The sequence below is a fragment of the Schistocerca gregaria genome, chromosome 1 (genome assembly GCF_023897955.1).
Source record: "Schistocerca gregaria isolate iqSchGreg1 chromosome 1, iqSchGreg1.2, whole genome shotgun sequence".
Classification (NCBI taxonomy): Eukaryota; Metazoa; Arthropoda; class Insecta; order Orthoptera; family Acrididae; genus Schistocerca; species Schistocerca gregaria.
In genome coordinates this window covers 767864348-767883015 of record NC_064920.1, presented here as the reverse complement: position 1 = coordinate 767883015, position 18668 = coordinate 767864348, and the positions used below count along the sequence as shown (strand labels likewise).

The following is an 18668-nucleotide window of genomic DNA, read 5'->3' as shown; positions in this document are numbered from 1 at the left end:
CTTAACTATGACTCTGAATAGCCATACTTGAGAAATGTGGCCCTCAGGTGCTGCAACACATTGGATAGACTCTCCTTTTCAGATATGTCTCTTTCTCTGAGCACCAGGGTGTTGAGTACAGGTGTGTGTTGTGCTGAATGATGACAGCTACTGACATTTAAGTATAAGTCCGTGTGTGTCTTCTTTTCTATAGACAGAATGTTCCAGCATGTCATCAGTTTTCCTCCTTACCAGGATATTCAGAAAAGGCACGTACCCATTTTCTTCTACCTCCAGGTGGACTTTATACTGTTGTGTGTGCTATTATGGTGGTCCAGAAATTCCTTCAGGTTTTCTTCACCACGTGGTTCATACACAAATATGTCATTAAAGTATTGGTAGAAAGTCTCTCATTTCAGATGCATTGTTTCGAAAGTCATTTTCTCAAAGTGTCCCGTACATAGGTTTGCAAAATCTTTTGCAACGGGGGGGATACCACAGCATCCTTGTCTAACTGCTGTCAGAACCTTCCACCACACTGGAAATAGGTGGTAGTGAGCACATGGCGGAACAGTTCTACAGTGTCTTCGTTGAAGTGGCTCCCTAATAATGTCAAAGAGCACTCTACAAGTACCCATGTGAAGAGAGATGTGATGCTGAAACCGACCAGATCACCCTTGTCCAGAAGCACCTTCACAAACACAGTTGAGTTTTGACATGGTGCATATAGCGACCATCAGGAGGCTTTAGTAGCTGCACCAGGTGTTTCACTATTCCACATGTTGATGAATTTATCGTGTTCACTATTGGACATAGTGGAACTACCTTCTTGGGAGGCCATATAGCCGTAGTGGTATTGGTGCTCCGGGGTACAGCCTTCTGACCATATCCTTGGCCATTCCTGACTTGTTTAGGAGTGAGATGGTCGTCTAGTCACAGCTGCTGTAGGATCCTTTCATACTAGTTTGTAAGCTAGGTCTTATAAAAGTTTCTCAATCTTCTGCTGATCTAATAGCGCCGTTGCACTGCAACTATCAGCTGCTAGTATGACTAGTCTTCATCATCTTAAATGTTGCATACTGCCCTGCGTCCTGCAGAGGAGATGTTAGCTTCAACAGTTTTGCTTTGTCAAAGACCCTGCAGATCTCCCTTCTCATCTATTCAGCAGCATCAGAGGGAAGCCCCCCAGTGGCTTGCTTGACATAACTAATTATCTCCTGTTTGGGTAATCTGTGTGGAACCGGTGCAAAATTTAATCACTTGGACAGCATGAATGTTGTTGCCTTGTCAATTTCCTTTCCAGCCAAACTGATGATGGTCCTCAAATCTTTAATGACAATGTTCTGCATGTGAGCTCCTGGAAGTCAGTAGTATTTGCTTTGTTTCACAGTAGCTTTGCACTTGCAGAATATGAAGGTGTTACCATCTACTCACTCCCATGTGCACGGCGAGACACTGAATGCTAGTTGCAGGTGGCATGTGAGTAGAGTGCATTCAACTTTGTCTAGTTCTGGTCTTACGAAGCACATGTGCTCCTGCATCAGGGCTGAACTCTCATGCTTTAAAATGAATTTTATCCTTGTTGTGTTAATGGGGTACTGGTGGTGAGCAAACTATAGCATTGTGTCCTTGTCCCGGCATCTTGATTTGAAGTTTCAGCAGCATCTTGAAGCTGCGCTGAGTCTCCTCCCCTGAAGAGGTGTGCTATATGAGAAAGCAGGCCTTCTCGGCAAATTTCAAAGATGAATTCTTCTCAGGTTATCAGCCAAGTCAAGGCTTTGTTCTGCAGCAACATTTTGACAAGTTTCCAACTTGATATCTTCACCTGAAGTGTAAGTTTCATGTTCACTTTGTATCTTTAGAGGCACTGGACTGCAGGTTCCTCTGCCTTGTCTGCAATGGCTGGGCTAGTCACTTGCCTCAGGAAGGGGTGTTGTGGATCGTGGTGAGGGGAATTGTGGACAGTGGTAATGAGGACTCCCAGCATGTTGTAAGGTCCTGGTGCTGCCTGTCTATTCCATCTGCTGCCTTGACTGCTTTCACATCACAGCACTCTTTATGTATTCTTGCCAAATATAAATCTGCAGTGACAGAGCACAACTTCAACAAAGGCCATTGAACAAATAGAGGTGTTGTGCTGGGCAAAATGGTTCAGGGACTCTATCATCAAAGAGGCAATGGAGATACGGGTCCATAATGATACTGTCAACCAGGATAGTGGTTTCCAACTGGGGTCTGTATGGGATGTCGTGCTGGCAAGAATACATCAAGAGCACTCTGATGTGAAAGTGGCAAACATAGTGGATAAAATAGACAGGCACCCATGCCAGAAGCCTACAACAGATCAGGAGTTCTCCCCACCACCGTCTGCGACACCCCTTCCTGAGGTGCACGACTGGCCCAGCCATTACAGACGAGGCAGAGGAGACTGTAGTCCAGCGGCTATAAAGATACAAACTGGATATGAACACAACACTTCACCTGAAGATGATAACCAGGAAACTTGCCAAAACGGTGCTTCAGAATGATGCCTTGACGTGGATGATAACCAAATAAGACTTCGTTGAGGATAATGATGATTTTGGATGCAGGACACTCAACATCAGCATCATGATTAAGTCAGCATGCCATTCTCATGCATGGGCAAGAATCAAAGGGGTGTGGGTGAGAGATTGGGGGAGGGGGGAGGGAGGAGGGAGGGGGAAGGCTGTTCCCATATGCACAGCGGTTTATAATGCATTAAAGTCAGAATCCCCTCCCCAGCATGGATGAGGCCCAATGGTTTACAAAATTTCAGAACCAGTGTAACACTGATGTCAATGTCTGGGAGTATGGTGAGCTGATCTCCAGCCAAATCTAGAGCCGCCCTGATGTCAGTATACAACATAGTTATCAGACACATAGCCAAAATATACTGAACTGAAAGTTGCACATTACAAATGTCAGAGTGATGGGCCCTTCTGCAGAGGCAAAAACCACATTTTACATTCTTCCATCAGAGAAGTTGGCACAAAGTCTGTGGTCGGTTTTAGTAGCTGCAGTTTGTTTTTTGCCACCTCCAACCATTCAACTTCCCACTGAGATGCATGATTCATCTAAGAGATAATGAGAACAGAGCATGCAAGGGGATGACACATCAATGTACATCACTGCCCCCACACACTTCTTTGGCTGCTTTGTTGGCTATGTCACAACACGACACCCAGTCTACAAGCAGAGAAAATCTCCAACTTGGCCGGGAATTCAACCCAGGCCTACTGCATGGGAGGCAAGCACATTGCTATCCAGTTAAGCAGGAGTACAATATGAGAGGCAAGGGAGTCACAAAGGATGATTAGTGTGGAGGGCTGTCAGAAGGGAGTTCCACTGGGATATGAGTAACTGTCTGCTAACCTCCACAAATACAATGTGGGTGTAGCTCACTACATAAAATAAAAACATGGGACAGTCTGGTATGACTGATGCAGAGGTGCCAGATGATGGTGGATTCCTTCTGAGAAGAATGGGAGGAGGAGAGCCATGCAGCAGTAGTCTCCTTGACAGAGCAAAGTTTATTAGAGAGGGCAGTAGCCCACCAGATGTTCGGGCAGTAGCCCACCAGATGTTCTGTCTCCAAGTGAGTAGAGGTCTTATTAGCAGCCACACATATACACCTGGTATCATCAAAGCGAATGGGGAACAAGTAATCCATTCTCTAGCCAAACAGTCTCCAAGTTCAATCTTTGGGATACTCACATGACCTAGAGAAAGACAACTGAGAAGGCCATATGACTAAGTGAGAGAAGCTTATAACCAACAGATATCACAGGGTGACAATAGTAACATAGATTGATGGCTTGGAGACTGCTCATTGAGTAAATGTAAATTAAAATCAGTCAAGAGAGGGTTCTACAATAAAATGTGGGGCTCTGCTAATTGCTATCAACTTAGTGTAAAAACACTACATTTTCCTGGCAATGAATGGTGTTACAGACTAGCAATAGATGTAAAATAATATCCAGTTTGAGTCATCAGTGTGAAAGACGGCATCCTGAAAAAGTGAAAGAAACAGACACCAAAAGGTCATGGGGGTGACAGACTTTAGGAGCCTGAAATATATCGATCTAATTCGTGGCCTGGGCAGAGACTGGGGAAAGGGTGGGGGACATGGGAATTATATTCTGAGGAGGAGGTCCAGTTGGAGCGCTGTGAGGTGTATTCCAACTGGTAATCCCAACTGAGGGAAGGTGTCAATGGGTTGATGCCCCTCACATGTAAAAAGGATAAGATATGTCTGTTGATGATAAAGCTGTGAAATTGCAATTGCAAAGGAGACCAAGAAGTGGTAACATCAGAACTGAAGAGGGAAGATCTCCGCTTCGGAAAGGAGGTTGTCTACAGGAATACTTTAGAAGGCACCAGTGGCCAGTCGAGCTCCATTACAATGAACAGTATCTAACAACTGCAAAGCTGAAGGCGCCACCGAGCCATAAACCTGGCAACCATAGTCCAACCAGGATTGGACCAGAGTCCAGCAAATACAGAAAAAAGTAGTGCAATCCATGTCACAAGAAATGTGGGCAAGGAAGCAGAAAATGTGAGGCTTTCATATACTGCTAGCCTTTAGTTGATGAATGCGGGACAGTCAGGTCAGCTTTTTGTCAATGTCCAAGTGCTGGGTGCCTAAGTAGAGGAGGGTCAGGAGGTACCATGGTATGATGACAGAAATGAATGACCCATATTTTTGCAGGACAGGATTGGAAACCATGGAAAAGCATCCACGCAGAGGCCCATTAGATGGTACCTTGGAGTTGCATTCAGCCAAGGCTACCGACTGGCAAATACAAAAGTCACTGACATACAGTGCAGAGGTGCCCATCGGTCCAACAGAGGTCATTAGCCCATTGTTGATGAAGAGAAAGAGTGCAGAGCCCTGAGGAAAGCCATTCTCTTGGGTCTGTGGAGAGCAGAGTGCAGCACCAACTCCAACCCAGAACAATTGATGGAATAAAAGCTGATGAATAAAAATTGGTGAAGTCTCATATGGCCCATTAATGGGGGGTAAGTGAAATGTGATGGTGCCAGGTGGAGTATGTCTAAGTAGGTTAAAAAATATTGCAAAGGGGTATTTTAATTAAGAAAAAGCCTGTCAGTTCAAGAAACTAGAATAATAGGCAGGCAGCCACCCTTTCAAGAAGTTTGCAGGGCATGTTGGCCAGGATGCAACTGTCGATGTATGTTGGCTTGAGGATAGGAATGATGATACTATCTTGCCACTGCAAAACGAAGATACCACCACACCAAATACAGTTAAAGACCCTGATGAGACAGAGCTAATGGGTGATATTCAGATGCACTATCTGACTGTGAATGGAATCATGGCCTCAGATTGTATCCTGAGATGAGGCAAGAGCCTGATGCAGTTCCCAGTCAGTGAAAGATTCATTATACAATTTGGCATGGTGAGGGTGAAGGAGGGGAGTTCTGATCAGCACTGGACGGTAATGGGGGAGGAGAGGGGTGGGGGCAACTGTAAGCTACTATTCTCCCTTTTACAATAGTGATTCTGGTTACACAGGTGATCGCATCGGTGAAGTCTTCCACAAATTTGTAAATGTAATCTGCAAGAGTTGGAGAAGGTATCAGCAGGGGCGTAAAACTGGCAGTTGGCTCTTCGAAACAACCAACATGATTATCAGTCCATCAGGTGGCTGTAAGGAAGTATCAGCATCACAAGAAAGTGGTCAGTGCTACAAAGATAGTCATGTAGTGACAAATGTGGTAAAGAAACAACATGTAAGGATTTTGTTAAGAAGGCATCAGTCTTTGTGCAGCTGCACGCGCTGCAGCATCGATTGGTCATTAAGGGGAAACAAACCAAAATTGAAAAGAAGCCAGTCAATCAGAAGGCCCCTATCAGCCAAAATTGTACTTCCCCCAGGAGGTGGCACACACCAAAATCCTGGGAAAGTTGTTGCATTAAGGTTGTCATTTCAAGGTAAGTAAATGCTCAGCCCAGAAGTAAATAAATGTTGCAAACGGTGACCACAGGGGCAGTTTTCACTTGCACTGATATTATTTTTAATGTGATCTTGGGTGGAGGGGGGCGCACTCACTCAGATCCATCCAGATGATCTCTTAGGGCCAGTACAGTTCTGACAGACTATTCAGTACCCTCAAAGAGTTCAGGAACAGTTACCTATGAAATGTACATCTTCGAGAGCAACACAGATCGCCAACCATGAGAAAATTGTTATCATTCTGGAAGGCAACACTAATATTCATACAGTTCCATTGGATAATCATGTAGAGGGAGATTGGGTAAACCATGAAGGCATCGGGAGGACAGGCCATGCCCCAAGATCTCTGTCTGTCACCAGTACGGTTGCAACAACATGGTAAATATTGGTTCAGAATACGATGGTGTGGAGAAATCTACTGCTCCTGGGGGTCACCAAATTAGCCTTCTACTGAACGTTTTCTTTTTCTCTTTCACAACTTTTGGCAGCTGAGACTCTTGTGAGGCCTTATTTGCCGTGGGCATATGAACGGAAGAAGAGCAGGCAGTCCTGGGATCCATTTCACTTAGCTCCTTCGGCCAATGGCTGATGTCAGGTTGCTTATCTGTGGATTTCTGGGAGAAGTTTCCCCAAAAGAGAGCCCTGTAACTGGCAGGTGCTAGAGGAGGATGCTCCTTCTTCAGCAGGGTGCGAGGATTGGTTGCCAAAGATGGTTGTGCTGGAACCACAAGATTTGGTGTCTACCTTCCCATGGTCAAGTCTGTTTGGGTGACTACCCAAGATCAATGTCGAGGGAGTAAATATGCCAGGTGCTGCTGACAACCTGACCATAGCAGTGGCAAAAGTCAATATCATTGAGGCTGGATAAAATTATTATATAAGGGACATACAAATGAGAACAAGACAGGTGGGAAAAAATTGGCCAGGAGCGACTAGCACAGATGGTTCCATACAGACGTAATTATGTAGGTAGACAGTTAATCAATTCCGGAAATTGATAATCTTGACAATTTTTGCCTGTTATCGACACATACTGGCAAAATATTGGTCTCAGGGAGTCTGAGACTTTAAAGAACGTTTTAATTTCGAAGTGTGAAGGCGAACAACAAACGACAAAAGAAATACTATTTTTGTGAGATTTAATTACAAATAAGCAATTTCTTGATTTTCTTTCCTTTACTTGCACTGTGAAACCTCAGTTCTTACCCAATTTCATGATCCTATGTGAATGGAAAGTACCCTATAGGTCCTAATGAGTGAACACGCAAATATCAAAATACATGGAATAAAGGGCTGTATCTTTTGATTCCACTGACTTATAAGCTTCAGTTTTTTTTCACTGCCAACGGACCGTAAACCTCTGTAACTGACATAAATGTCAATTTGTTACATTTATTCGCTTCTCAAAAAAAATATTTTCCACAATCAATCAATCAATCAGACAGGCAGACAAAACAGTGATCCTATAAGGGTTCTGTTTTTTACCAATTGAGGAACAGAACCCTAAAGAAATTGAGTCAAGTACCCTAAAAAAGAAAGTGAAATGTTCATTATTTCAAAAGTATGTACCATAACTGTCATCCCACAGTGATCGATATAGTCAATGCCTTCATGAAAAACTGTGTGCTGTTGCCTATGGAACCATGATTGTACTCAGGCATGCACCTCTCCACTGAAGCAAAGCTAAAGCCTCTGATGTCTCTCTTTAGTGCTCCAAAAATATGGAGTCTGACCCATTCTCTAATATGGATCTCAAGCATGGATTATGACATCTAACCAAACAAAACAAATTATATCTGCTGATGGAGGATGCTTCAAATAGCTGGAGATCTATGCTATGACTTCCCAACAACTTTGTTTTATGACACACTTCAAACCAAGAGCATGCTAGACAGAATAAAAGAACAAATCACCAGACTCTTACATGGGGAGAGATCAGGACTGTATGGAAAATGTGTGGGCAGGCTCACATGTTGTCAAGGTTGTTTAGGCTATGCTGCAGAAGTATCACTGAGAAGCCCTTACACATCCTCCGAAGGTGTTCGATCTCTCCCCATGCAATTTCCATATTTTTGTACATCTGGAGAAAGACATTTGTGGCCATCGATTTGTTTCAGATGAAAAGGTTCATTCCTGGGTGCAATCGTGGATCAGTAAGCAAACACAGAATTTCTCCATGAAGGCAATGACCATCTTGTCTCATAGTGGGGTAAATATATTAACAGTTAAGGACATTACTTCAGAAATAATAAACAGTTCACTTGATTTTTTCCCCCACCTGTCTCGTTTTTACTTGACTACCCCTCAAAATTTTTCCAAGCTTCAAAGTATGAGAGGCAATCTGTGAACATCATCTCCTGGATTTTGCATTTCTTTATTAGGATAGCTTATTTGGAGGTTGGTGAGGGTGGTCATTCCCACAGTTGACACACACAGGTGGTAGGGTACACGGTGAAGTGGCCTGCCAGACTCTCCACAAATCATGTGTGTGTACACTGTGATTACATACCTTGTCTTTCCAAAATGCTTTGAGACTGGATTAATAGTAATAAAAAAACAACTGTTAATATTGTGGTTTTAATGTTTCAGATATTCTATGTAGTCTCTCACAACTTGAGTACAAAGCACAAAACTTTTATATAACTGTATGTAACTGTCAGAAAAGCCCTCCTTTGGGATGCTGTTTAACTCGCATGTCACACTGCACCTTCTTCAGTCTTGCCAAACAGTAAGGGACCCAGTATGCATTTTTTTTTTTTTTTTCCTATTGATAACAACAATTCTTGTCACCCATGATGATCTTTTCCAGAAAGCAACTGTCCATTTTCAATTATAATCAAATTGCAGTACACACTCATGTGCTGTTGGTTTTGTTCAAGAGTCAAGATGTGTGTGACAAACTTTGCACACATTTTTCTCTCTTTCAAAACATTCTGTAGAATTTCTCAAACACTTGATTTAGGGATACATTCAGTTCATTGCTTCACTGCAATTTGTGACCCCATAATGTCAACACACCATGGCTGCACATCCTATACTTAACACTGCCTGCCCATAAATGACTTGTCAAATGCACATTTGTTGTTTACAATTGTCAGTTCGCATGACCTCTGTAGTTACTGCTGTGATGATGTCGCTTATACACTTGGGATAAAATTAGTCTGGAACTTTTGGACAGAAAGTGCATGCCCAAAATGCTGGCATTTAAAGCTCCCAACCGAGAGTGGGAAATATGACTTCACATCACAGTGGTAAACCATGTCTTACATCTTCTCTGAAAGGGAATCTCCCTCAAAAGCAAGGATGAATGTGTTGGAGTCACTCTTGTTGTCTGGTGTGCCTTGACACGCAAGATGTATAAAGAGGATCCCTGCATCTCCAAGTGTTCATACAACTAATCCATCTGCAGTATTAAGTCCCACTGAAAAACTAATCCCTCTACTATGTCTGGGTTCTTATGGGGTATTGTGGTAGCAGGTACATCACGAAATTATATACAATAGACCAATGCCTAGAACTTGGAACCATTTCTTAATGTACTCAGGGATGAAAGCCTGTCAAATATATTTTCCACTGAGAGAAAGGGCTCTCTCTCTGTCAGGAACAAAACCAGGAAACGAGGAAAGTAATTTTTTGCAAATCACTTGGTTTTGATTTCTTTTCATGGTGTGGCCAAGGAAGGAAAGTTCATAGGATCTTAATAACCTGCATTGAATTGTGATCTGTCTAAAGCGACTGATAACCCCTTGTGGCCACTGCCCGATAACTCTAGACATATTACACACCGTGTTGTTGCCAAGTCAAACAAAGACTCTCCCTACGAGTGCCACCCAGCCAAAGCCAAGACCACATGGCATGGTGCCCTGTGTACAGAGTCACAGTGCCCCTAAATAGACAGGCACCTACTCCTTGGCATACAGCATACACAGATGAGTTGACAGCTCAAGCACCAATAGTGTGAACCCTGCATGGACTACTGCCATATGGGTAACTGATCCCACCCCCCTCCCTCCTCCATGGCCTGGCTACCATGCTGGGTGCTGTTCAACCTTCCGCACATATCCTGTAAAAGGATTTTGAAAAGGTAGAGGTTAAACCAAGATGTGAGGAGCACACATAAGTTTTAAAAAAAATACATTATAAAATAAAAGGGAACAAAGCGGAAAAGTCTGTAACTGATATCCTAAGAGTGGGATAAGTCGTCAGCTGGGAATCCATCCTGGAGAATAAGTCTGAGAAAAGACACCATCAGAGAGTAAAATTGCAGCACAGGAAAATCAGTAGTAGTGCAATGGCTTGGTGGCCCATGCTCTTCATATGCACTCTCAAAAAAAGCCTTGAGAGCCTCCTGGAGGGGAGAGGGGCAGAGGGTGATCATTCAGTTTGTGGAATGAACTGATATGTTTCTCTGCTCTTCCTGGAACAACAATACTCAAAACTATATAGGTACGCATAAGGGGACTACACTGATGAAAGGTATTCCTACATGAATCATATTGAATTCCAGTGGATGGCAGTCTCCTGCATCCCTTGCTATGAAATTCATGTGGTAATTACAGTCTTGTGATCATCATGAGCCATTGGTAGATTCTTCATAGTGGGATATATAATGTGTAAGTAATGTCTGCGATCTTTTTGTTGTTTTTTTCAGTTGCGGATGCTGTTAATGTACTTTGTTTTCAATATGCCATATCATTCTGGTGGATGGCAGCTTAATTCATGTTGTTTACTAGCCCTACAAGTCTAGTGAAGGTGGTGACATGTTGGAGGGTGACAGGAGGGGGAGGTTTTGGTGGTTTGCAATGGATTATGTAGTATACTAGACACAAAAGGGTAGTCCCGTGCGTATAGTACGTTTCCATGAAAGAATGTAACATTTTTGTTGTGTCTTCATTGTTGCCAAGCTTGAATATTCCATGAAAGAAATTCAACAATGTACAGCATCCAGTTCTTTATTGACAGCCTTCTGAATTGGCCAGTCTGTTGACTGTGGCTACAACTGCAAAAAAATGGAGTTTTGTGCCATTATTAAACATTCTCATTTGCAACATTGGAATACCTGCACAAATCAAAATAGAACTGGATGAAGTTCACGTGGACTCTGCTCCATCATTGAAGACCATCTACTTCTGGATTAAAGAATTTAAACATGGTCAGATAAGAACCAAAGAAAAAGTGTTCTCTGGCTGTCCAATTGAGGTCACCGCAAGGAAAACCATTCTCAAAACCAGTGATACAGTAATGCAAGATGGCCAAATAAAAATTCATGAGATTGGTGAGACTGTAAGCATTTCAATTGAGCGACTGCATAATATCCTGCACAGAGAATTATGCTATGAAGACTCCGTGTGCAAGGTGTGTGCCACAACTGCTCACATTCAAATAAAAATTCATCTGGCACAACATTTCAGCACAATGTCTGACGATGTTTTATGGCAACTTGCAAGGCTTTTTGTGCCAATTTGAGACTGCTGATGAAACCAGAATCCATAATTATACACCAGCATCAAAACAGCAGTCAAAACAATGCACAAAAGCTGCTGAAAGTGCACCAAAAGTAGGAAAAAAAACATTTGACAGCTCATACAGTAAGGTCCAATGTTTTTTTTGGGATTCAAAAGGGACAACTCTCACAGATTACCTGAATAATAATAATAAATAAGTAAATAAAATAAGAATGCAGAACTGTAACTGGATCCTATTGTGCTTCACTGCTGCATTGTTTGAAAATTGTGTTGGCCAAAACAAGACCAAAGATGGTAAGCAAAAAAGTGCTCTTTCACCAGAATAATTCATCATCCCACACATCAGCGAAACAATGCTGACTGTGCACAAACTGGGCCTTCACTTGGTTCCTCAGCCACACTATTAACTACATTTGGCCCCAAGTGACTTCTTCTTCTTCTTCCCTAACTTGAAACTTTTGGTTTGCTGGAAAGAAATTTTTATCAAACGAGGAGGTGATAGTTGCGGTCTATGAGTATCTTGCACTGTTCAACAATACCTGTTTCTCTGATGGGATTAAAAAGCTGAGAGATCACTGAATCAAGTGTATATCCCTCAAACAAGACTATGTCATGAAGTAAGGTGGGTTTGTTGAGAAACAAACATTATTTTCTTGCTTTTTTCCAGACTTACCAAGCCACTGCCGAATGTATTTATAATGGTGTTGATGACACTGTTATAGGTCAAGATACTACTGTTTTACTTCGACCAATGAATACACTGATATCAAGGTTAGGTTGGAAGGTTACAGTCTAGTATCGAGTTAGCAAAGCAAACAAATGGGTCAGAAAATACTAGTCCTTTCCCCACTTCTGTGCCCAACACCTTCTCCCATCTCGTTATATCTCTTCCTCCTACCTTCTCTGTCTCTTCATCTTGTCCACGCCCTCTCTTTCTCCAGTTCATTTACCCAATATATCCGACGATATCTTCCGTCCACTCTCTCTTTTTCATCTCTGCCACCTCCTCCTCCTCCTTTTTCCATCTGCCCATTAAACATCTACACGCCCACCTTCCTCACGAATCTTCCTCTCCTCCTCTCTCTCCATCCATTTCCTCACCCCCATCACTCTGTTCATACCTTCCTCTATCCATCTCAACCTGTCCCCAGCAATGCTCATTGTCACATATAGCCCCTGCAGTACAATTCAATAAAGCAGACCATTACCACTCCCACAACATGCCTGTCATTCAGGGCAGGCCACATAGCAGGGGCTTGCAAATCATTTATTTGCCCCTGATGTACAGGCCTCCATGTAAAGCAGAGTTGCGCAACTCCAACACAACAATCCTGTCATGCTGGTAGCCTACATGTCAGGGTCTGAAAAACTGCTCCTTGCCTGGCATGTCAGCTCCACTGCAAATCAGGTTGATTTGGCAGGCTGATACTGCTCCCATAGCACACACCTGTTATGCAGGGCAGCCTATACACCAGGCTAGTAAAAAAAATAAAAATAAAAAAAATTTAAAAAAAGAACATTTTTGCCCATACATCTGCTCCTGTTGGAACTAGGAGATGATGAACTCCACAGCACAGATACTCATGAGGCCTGCTGTTTCTGTGCCAAATTTGAACAATATTGAGGCGAGAATTTGGGAGGCGATCCCAGACACACACTTTGTGTTATATATATATATATATATATATATATATATATATATATATATATGTAACAGACTGTGCACTCTAAAGTTATATTTACATCCCTAAAGAACGCCCTTATTTTTTTCCATTGTGATATGAATTTTCAAGTTATTAATGTGTTTGAATGTATTAATAACAAGAATGTCCCAACTCAAATCCTCATAATCCTGTGGGCAACTACTTAGTTTGTCTGTTTAATTTAGCTAATGTTTTCATGTTGTTATATCACTCACTTGTCATTTCTTGATGCTCGTACCTCTGCCATGTTAATGACCTCATCAGAGCATTTGCTTGGTAATGCATTGTTAACTAATCGCGTAATTTCACCTTAATATGCTCTAAATAAATAGCCTTACATATTTTAATGTTTGTGGCCGATTCTAGTGAGGTCTAATGTAAGAGTATTTGTCATTTCACTGATTTATATGCATGACATTAGCATATGTTTGTCTGTATTGTGAATAACCGTACCTCATCTCCAGGTCTCCAAATTTTCTGATGATTCGACATACACATATAGGTTATGAAACTGAGTTTGTCAATGAACAAACTCAAAGAGATATGAATATTAACAACCAGGTCATTCTGAATTACAGTTAACAAAAATGTGCTTTTCACATTTCTTAGTGCCTTATCCAACTCTACATTCTTTCTGAGATTGTCACCCCGCTGAGAATAACATATGGGATTGGTTAGAAACAAATCACAACTTACTTTTTGTAATCATGTATTTTGTTTACTAGGCAGCATGGTGGTACTACCTCCAGATATTATGATGCAAAGCAACAATTTTGGATCCATCATCTGTGGGCATGGTTTTAACATGATTGGTGCTTATGGAATCAATTGACAACAATACAGTTCACCTTGTTGCTTAAGAGATATCTTACAAACTGCTGCTACAAAAGGCATAGCTGATACAGAATCGAACAGATACCCCATCAATTCCAATGTATGTCCCTCCCTCAAAAGACTTTACATTTTGACTGTGTGAAGACATCTCTAAGGGTGCCATCCTTATCTTTGTGTGAAGATCGAGATGACAAGAAGTAGTGCAATCTTCTTAACGACAGCAACTTGAACAGGTCAAATCTAGCATTTCAATCTTCACTTTATAATCTTAGGTTACAGTATCGGTGCAACCAATGAGGAAATGAATTGACTAAATTTATCAACTACCTGATATTATAACCGCCAAACAACTAGAGATTTATTTTTAAACCAGCATATGAGATTTTGCAAAATTTCACCGTATTTAAGCAAACAAAGGAAAACACTCCAGGCACACCGTACCACGATTCATGGAAATAAACTCTCTATGAACCAAACTAGGGGAAACTGCTAACAGCAGAAAATACCAACACTACTGAGGGAGTGGTGGGGGTGGAAAAAGGATGCAGGTTTTACACCACATTTCCATTCCAACACATACCTGTTGGCCCCCTTATATATTTCCCTTCGTGGCCTGTTTCTACTACTCTGTTTCCTTAAGCCACCGAAGAGAGAACTAAAATTTAGCAGTAAAAGTGAGTTTCAAATTACAGACACTACTTTGTCAACAGTACTTATTTCCCTCTTCGTTTCGTTTCATTACTTTCATGTTCCGCCTTCTTTACAAAATAAACTAATGAAGTTTCTATTATTAAACTTTCAGTCATTAGGAATACAATGAAGCACACCGGTAGTTGGGCGTTATAAGCAATCCGTAAACTGTCAGTGAGACCAAACAGGATGGTATTCCTATTCACAGAGAATACCGATACTTACTTGTTTGACAGCGCTATGGGAGTTAAATTCCTCACACACCGACTGCCATGTGTTGGATCGTATTGCAATTGACAAAATATCGAAATTCTCTGGTTCAACCAGGTTAAGATGTTTTCTTAGAATATCAAACAAAATAGAACTTTCTTCTTCAGAAAATGGTGAACAACGTCTTATTACTTTTGCCATGAGCACTCCCTAGTATATCAAACAATCTAAAACTACTTTTCATTGGCCACTAAATATGTAATTCGAATTAAACAAATGTCTCCTACATCTTAAAAACCTGTCAATGTTATTGACCGTTCTTTGTCTCCCGGTGTAAGATGTCTGTGATTGAGCATTACCAATTTAATTTATGTTTCTAAATGAAGAAAAAAATATGAACCAAGAATTGTCTTACAGTAGTTCCTTTAATAACAACGTGATGTTGACCTACGATAGTCTTTCTTAAGGATTATGTGCATATTTTTTCTTTTTTAATACTGGATACTCGTAAATTTCTTATGTCCCATTTTCAACTGCTAAGTTGGCGAATCTGAACGAATGCGGGAGACGATTAGTGTCGAATTGTGGATTGATCTTGCGAGACCTTTTTTATTATTATTATTATTTACATGTTATAGTGCTAATGGCTGCAGAAAAGTAAGGACTGTAGTCACATTTTTTTTAGAAACAAGGAAGAAGAGCCGACATACAATGTGTCATGTTTAATAACTGGGAATTTAAGAAAATAACTGTAATAAGAATACCAGCGTTACCATCATTATAAAAAGTACAACAGCCATTGTATAATTCGTTGTCTCGTTAGTACGTACATATTAAAAGAGTCTTCTGCAGTTTTGAAGTGCAGCGTGTGGTTGTTAACTGATTTTTAAGAATTGCAAGGGCAGTAGCAAAAGCAAAGTGTTTCAACTGTTGCTGTCATTGCAGACCAATATGGATCCCTCTGCCTCCTGAATCACTGAAATTAACGTGCTCGCGAGTTGATCGAAATGGCAACTTCGAAGACATCAAACACCTACAACCGTCAGAATTGGGAAGATGCTGTGAGTACTAAAAAAAAGCTGATATGCGGGCTAATGTGTTTTCTTTTAATCTTATTCCAAACAAATCACTGTTGGCTAGCTCATTAGCAAAGTTGTTTAACCGCGCTTGGTGATAAGTGTTCCCTACGTGACGATGTGCAGCTGAAGCTTCGAGGATGTTTCTGTATCGAAGCGTTTGTTATGTGAAAAACAGAAACACTGCAAGTTAGTCAGAACTACTGAGAGTAGCCCTATATGTTAGATGGACCCTCGGGATGGGTGATATTTATAAGTAAACAGCTTTGATAGTGAAAATGATTGCACAAAAATTGGGAGTTTGTTGTTCAAGTCGTAGTTTATGCTGGAAGTAATTCTGACCCTAAAGTTTCCTTCATCTGTAATAGAACTTTGTGTATGAAAAGTATGTTTTACTAGATACTCATCTTATTTGTCGTTTTATTATAGTTGAATGGTGTACAGGTTGAAAAACGGAGGAAGACCGAAGGTGGTCGGTCTCCAGGAAAATATTCGGCCTACTGTGTGAAACCAATCTTTGGGTTGTGCATCAGTTCCAAATAAGTGCACAATGGTGACAGGTTAACTAGCTGAACTCACTGTCAACGTAATTTTGTCAAACAGATTATCCCTATGTAAACTGCAAGATTTCCTAAATGCTTGTAAATAATTTGTTGGTTTGTATATGGACAGTTGAATTTCGACTTTATAACAGGCCTAGGTCTACTATTTGTTAGTATGAATTGTCAAGCACTGTAATCCTAGTAATTCAGTCCATGTGAGTAATGTTTGATAGTAGACAGCATTAATGTTATGCAAACTGTTGTGGCTCGTGATTTTTCGGTGTTCGTTTTTTACTACAGTAAGCTAAAAAGCTACATCCAAATCATAGCATTGTTTTCTATAAATGCTGTATTGCTGAATATTGGTGTTATATTTCAGCTGCAGGGTAATTCTTAGCCTCTGTCCTTTCTTTTGCGTAGCAAGTTTTGTAGACTCAGTTTCTTTTTAATCTACAATAATGCTCTATTTCCTACAACTAGAGTTGCACTGGTTGCCCATTCTAGAACCAGTTATATTTTAAAAAATAGTAATTTGTGGTCATCACAGCAAACTGTGCAGTGTGTTGTACCTAGCTGAATATAGGAATGTTTGAATGTATAGCTACTCATATTAAAACTGCAGTCTTAAAGTATGTAAGGACAAAAGCTGAATAGGTAATTTAGGAGGAAAGGTAATAGCACCTGATAAGTGTGGTACAATAATTTACACCACTATAGACTCAAAAGTGCAAAAATTCGTAATAATCAGTATTGTGTGGAAAAGGTGCAGGTTGAATATTTAGGGCATTCTTACTATCAAATGAATGTTATAATAAAGATTGTACATTTCTGCACAGGAGAGCAAACCCAAGCCTTCATCCAGCCGTCCTTCATTTAAATACAGTGCTGATACAGCTCCATCCTATATTCTAGTGTGTCCAGCTCAGCAAGTACTCTAGCTCTAATGATACTGAAATTAAATACTAGATACTTTTTAACATAAAACTACTGCCATTCAGTCTTCATTAGTGCCTGTAGATCTGATAATAAATTTATTGCTACCTATTTAATCTGAAATGTGCCCAATTGAGAAATCTGTCTCAAGTCCAGCCTTTCTGAAACTAGTCAAAGGTATAGTCTTGTTCTTCAAACCTTACAAGGAAAAATTCACTAATGAACTCGAAAACCTACAATGCGTATGAAAATATTCACACTAATAATTTACTCATTTTAGATAAATAGTTTAAAAGGAGAATAGTAAGAAAGCTATTAACTTACATTTATTGCTTTAAGTCACCACAACCTGAACTCAAAAATGGTGAATATTGTTAAACTTACAACTGTTATTAAAAATTTATGATATTAATAAATCTTTAATGGAGCACTGTTTGCTATTAAATGAGATTTGAATCAGATTTTTTAAATGGTTGTTTACATTTTATGTAGGTAGAATTGCAAATGTTTGTTAAAAATCATAGGTTTCCCAAACTGTAACCTTAGTGAACTACTGGTTAACATTGTTTTATTTCTTAATTCTTCCTTTGTCCATTCGGCACAACACTATGCGACAAGTCAGATAAACTACGGAACTATAACATACCCAAATTAGGGTAGGTGTAGGTAAGAATGTGGCAGGAAAGTGTCTGTGGCGTTAACTACATTTAAAACTATATACATACTCCCCAAGCCACAATACAGTGCGTGGCAGAGGGTACCCTGTACCACTATTAGCCAAGCAACTCTCCTTTGAATTGCTTTTTATGCCATCCTTCAGCCTGGTGCAGATCCCAAACACTCAAGCAGTGGGCAGCACTAGTGTCCCATATGCAGTCTCCTTTGAAAATGAACTACAAACCAGAATCAAGCATTCGCCTTCCCTACTACAATCCTTACATGCCCATTCTATTTCATTTTTTTTGCAATACAATGGCTAGATTTTAGTTGATGTGATGTGTCAAGCAGCAGACTACTAATGCCGTATTCAAACATTACATGTTGGCTTTTCCCACTCATCTGCTTTAGTTTACACTTTTCTACATTTAGAGCTAGCTGCCATTCATGACACCAACTAGAAATAAGTCATTTTGTATCCTCCTACAGTCACTCAATGTTGAAACACCTTCCTGTACACCACAGCATTGTAAATGCAAACCAGGGAAGGGCCAATGCTATAGAGTACTCTTTGCAAAAC

The 18668-nt window shown here is 40.7% G+C and overlaps 2 protein-coding genes across 5 annotated transcripts in view; one reads left to right on the top strand and one right to left on the bottom strand.

The window, feature by feature from the left end:
- Positions 1 to 15220, bottom strand: part of LOC126268202 (afadin-like) — a 124786-nt gene extending 109566 nt beyond the window's left edge. For both annotated transcript variants that reach the window (XM_049973829.1, XM_049973837.1), the window contains exon 1: positions 14896 to 15220. In XM_049973829.1, coding sequence (XP_049829786.1) covers positions 14896 to 15081 — 186 coding nt within the window. In that variant the 5' untranslated portion in view covers positions 15082 to 15220. The remainder of the gene's footprint in view (positions 1 to 14895) is intronic.
- Positions 15221 to 15279: 59 nt separating this feature from the next.
- Positions 15280 to 18668, top strand: part of LOC126268188 (pre-mRNA-splicing factor RBM22-like) — a 42328-nt gene continuing 38939 nt past the window's right edge. The window contains exons 1-2 of one of the 3 annotated variants that reach the window (XM_049973798.1): positions 15280 to 15702; positions 15826 to 15941. In XM_049973798.1, coding sequence (XP_049829755.1) covers positions 15888 to 15941 — 54 coding nt within the window. In that variant the 5' untranslated portion in view covers positions 15280 to 15702; positions 15826 to 15887. Of the gene's footprint in view, positions 15703 to 15825; positions 15942 to 16068; positions 16146 to 18668 lie in introns of those variants that run through there. The other 2 variants (XM_049973807.1, XM_049973816.1) reach the window with 2 other exon arrangements.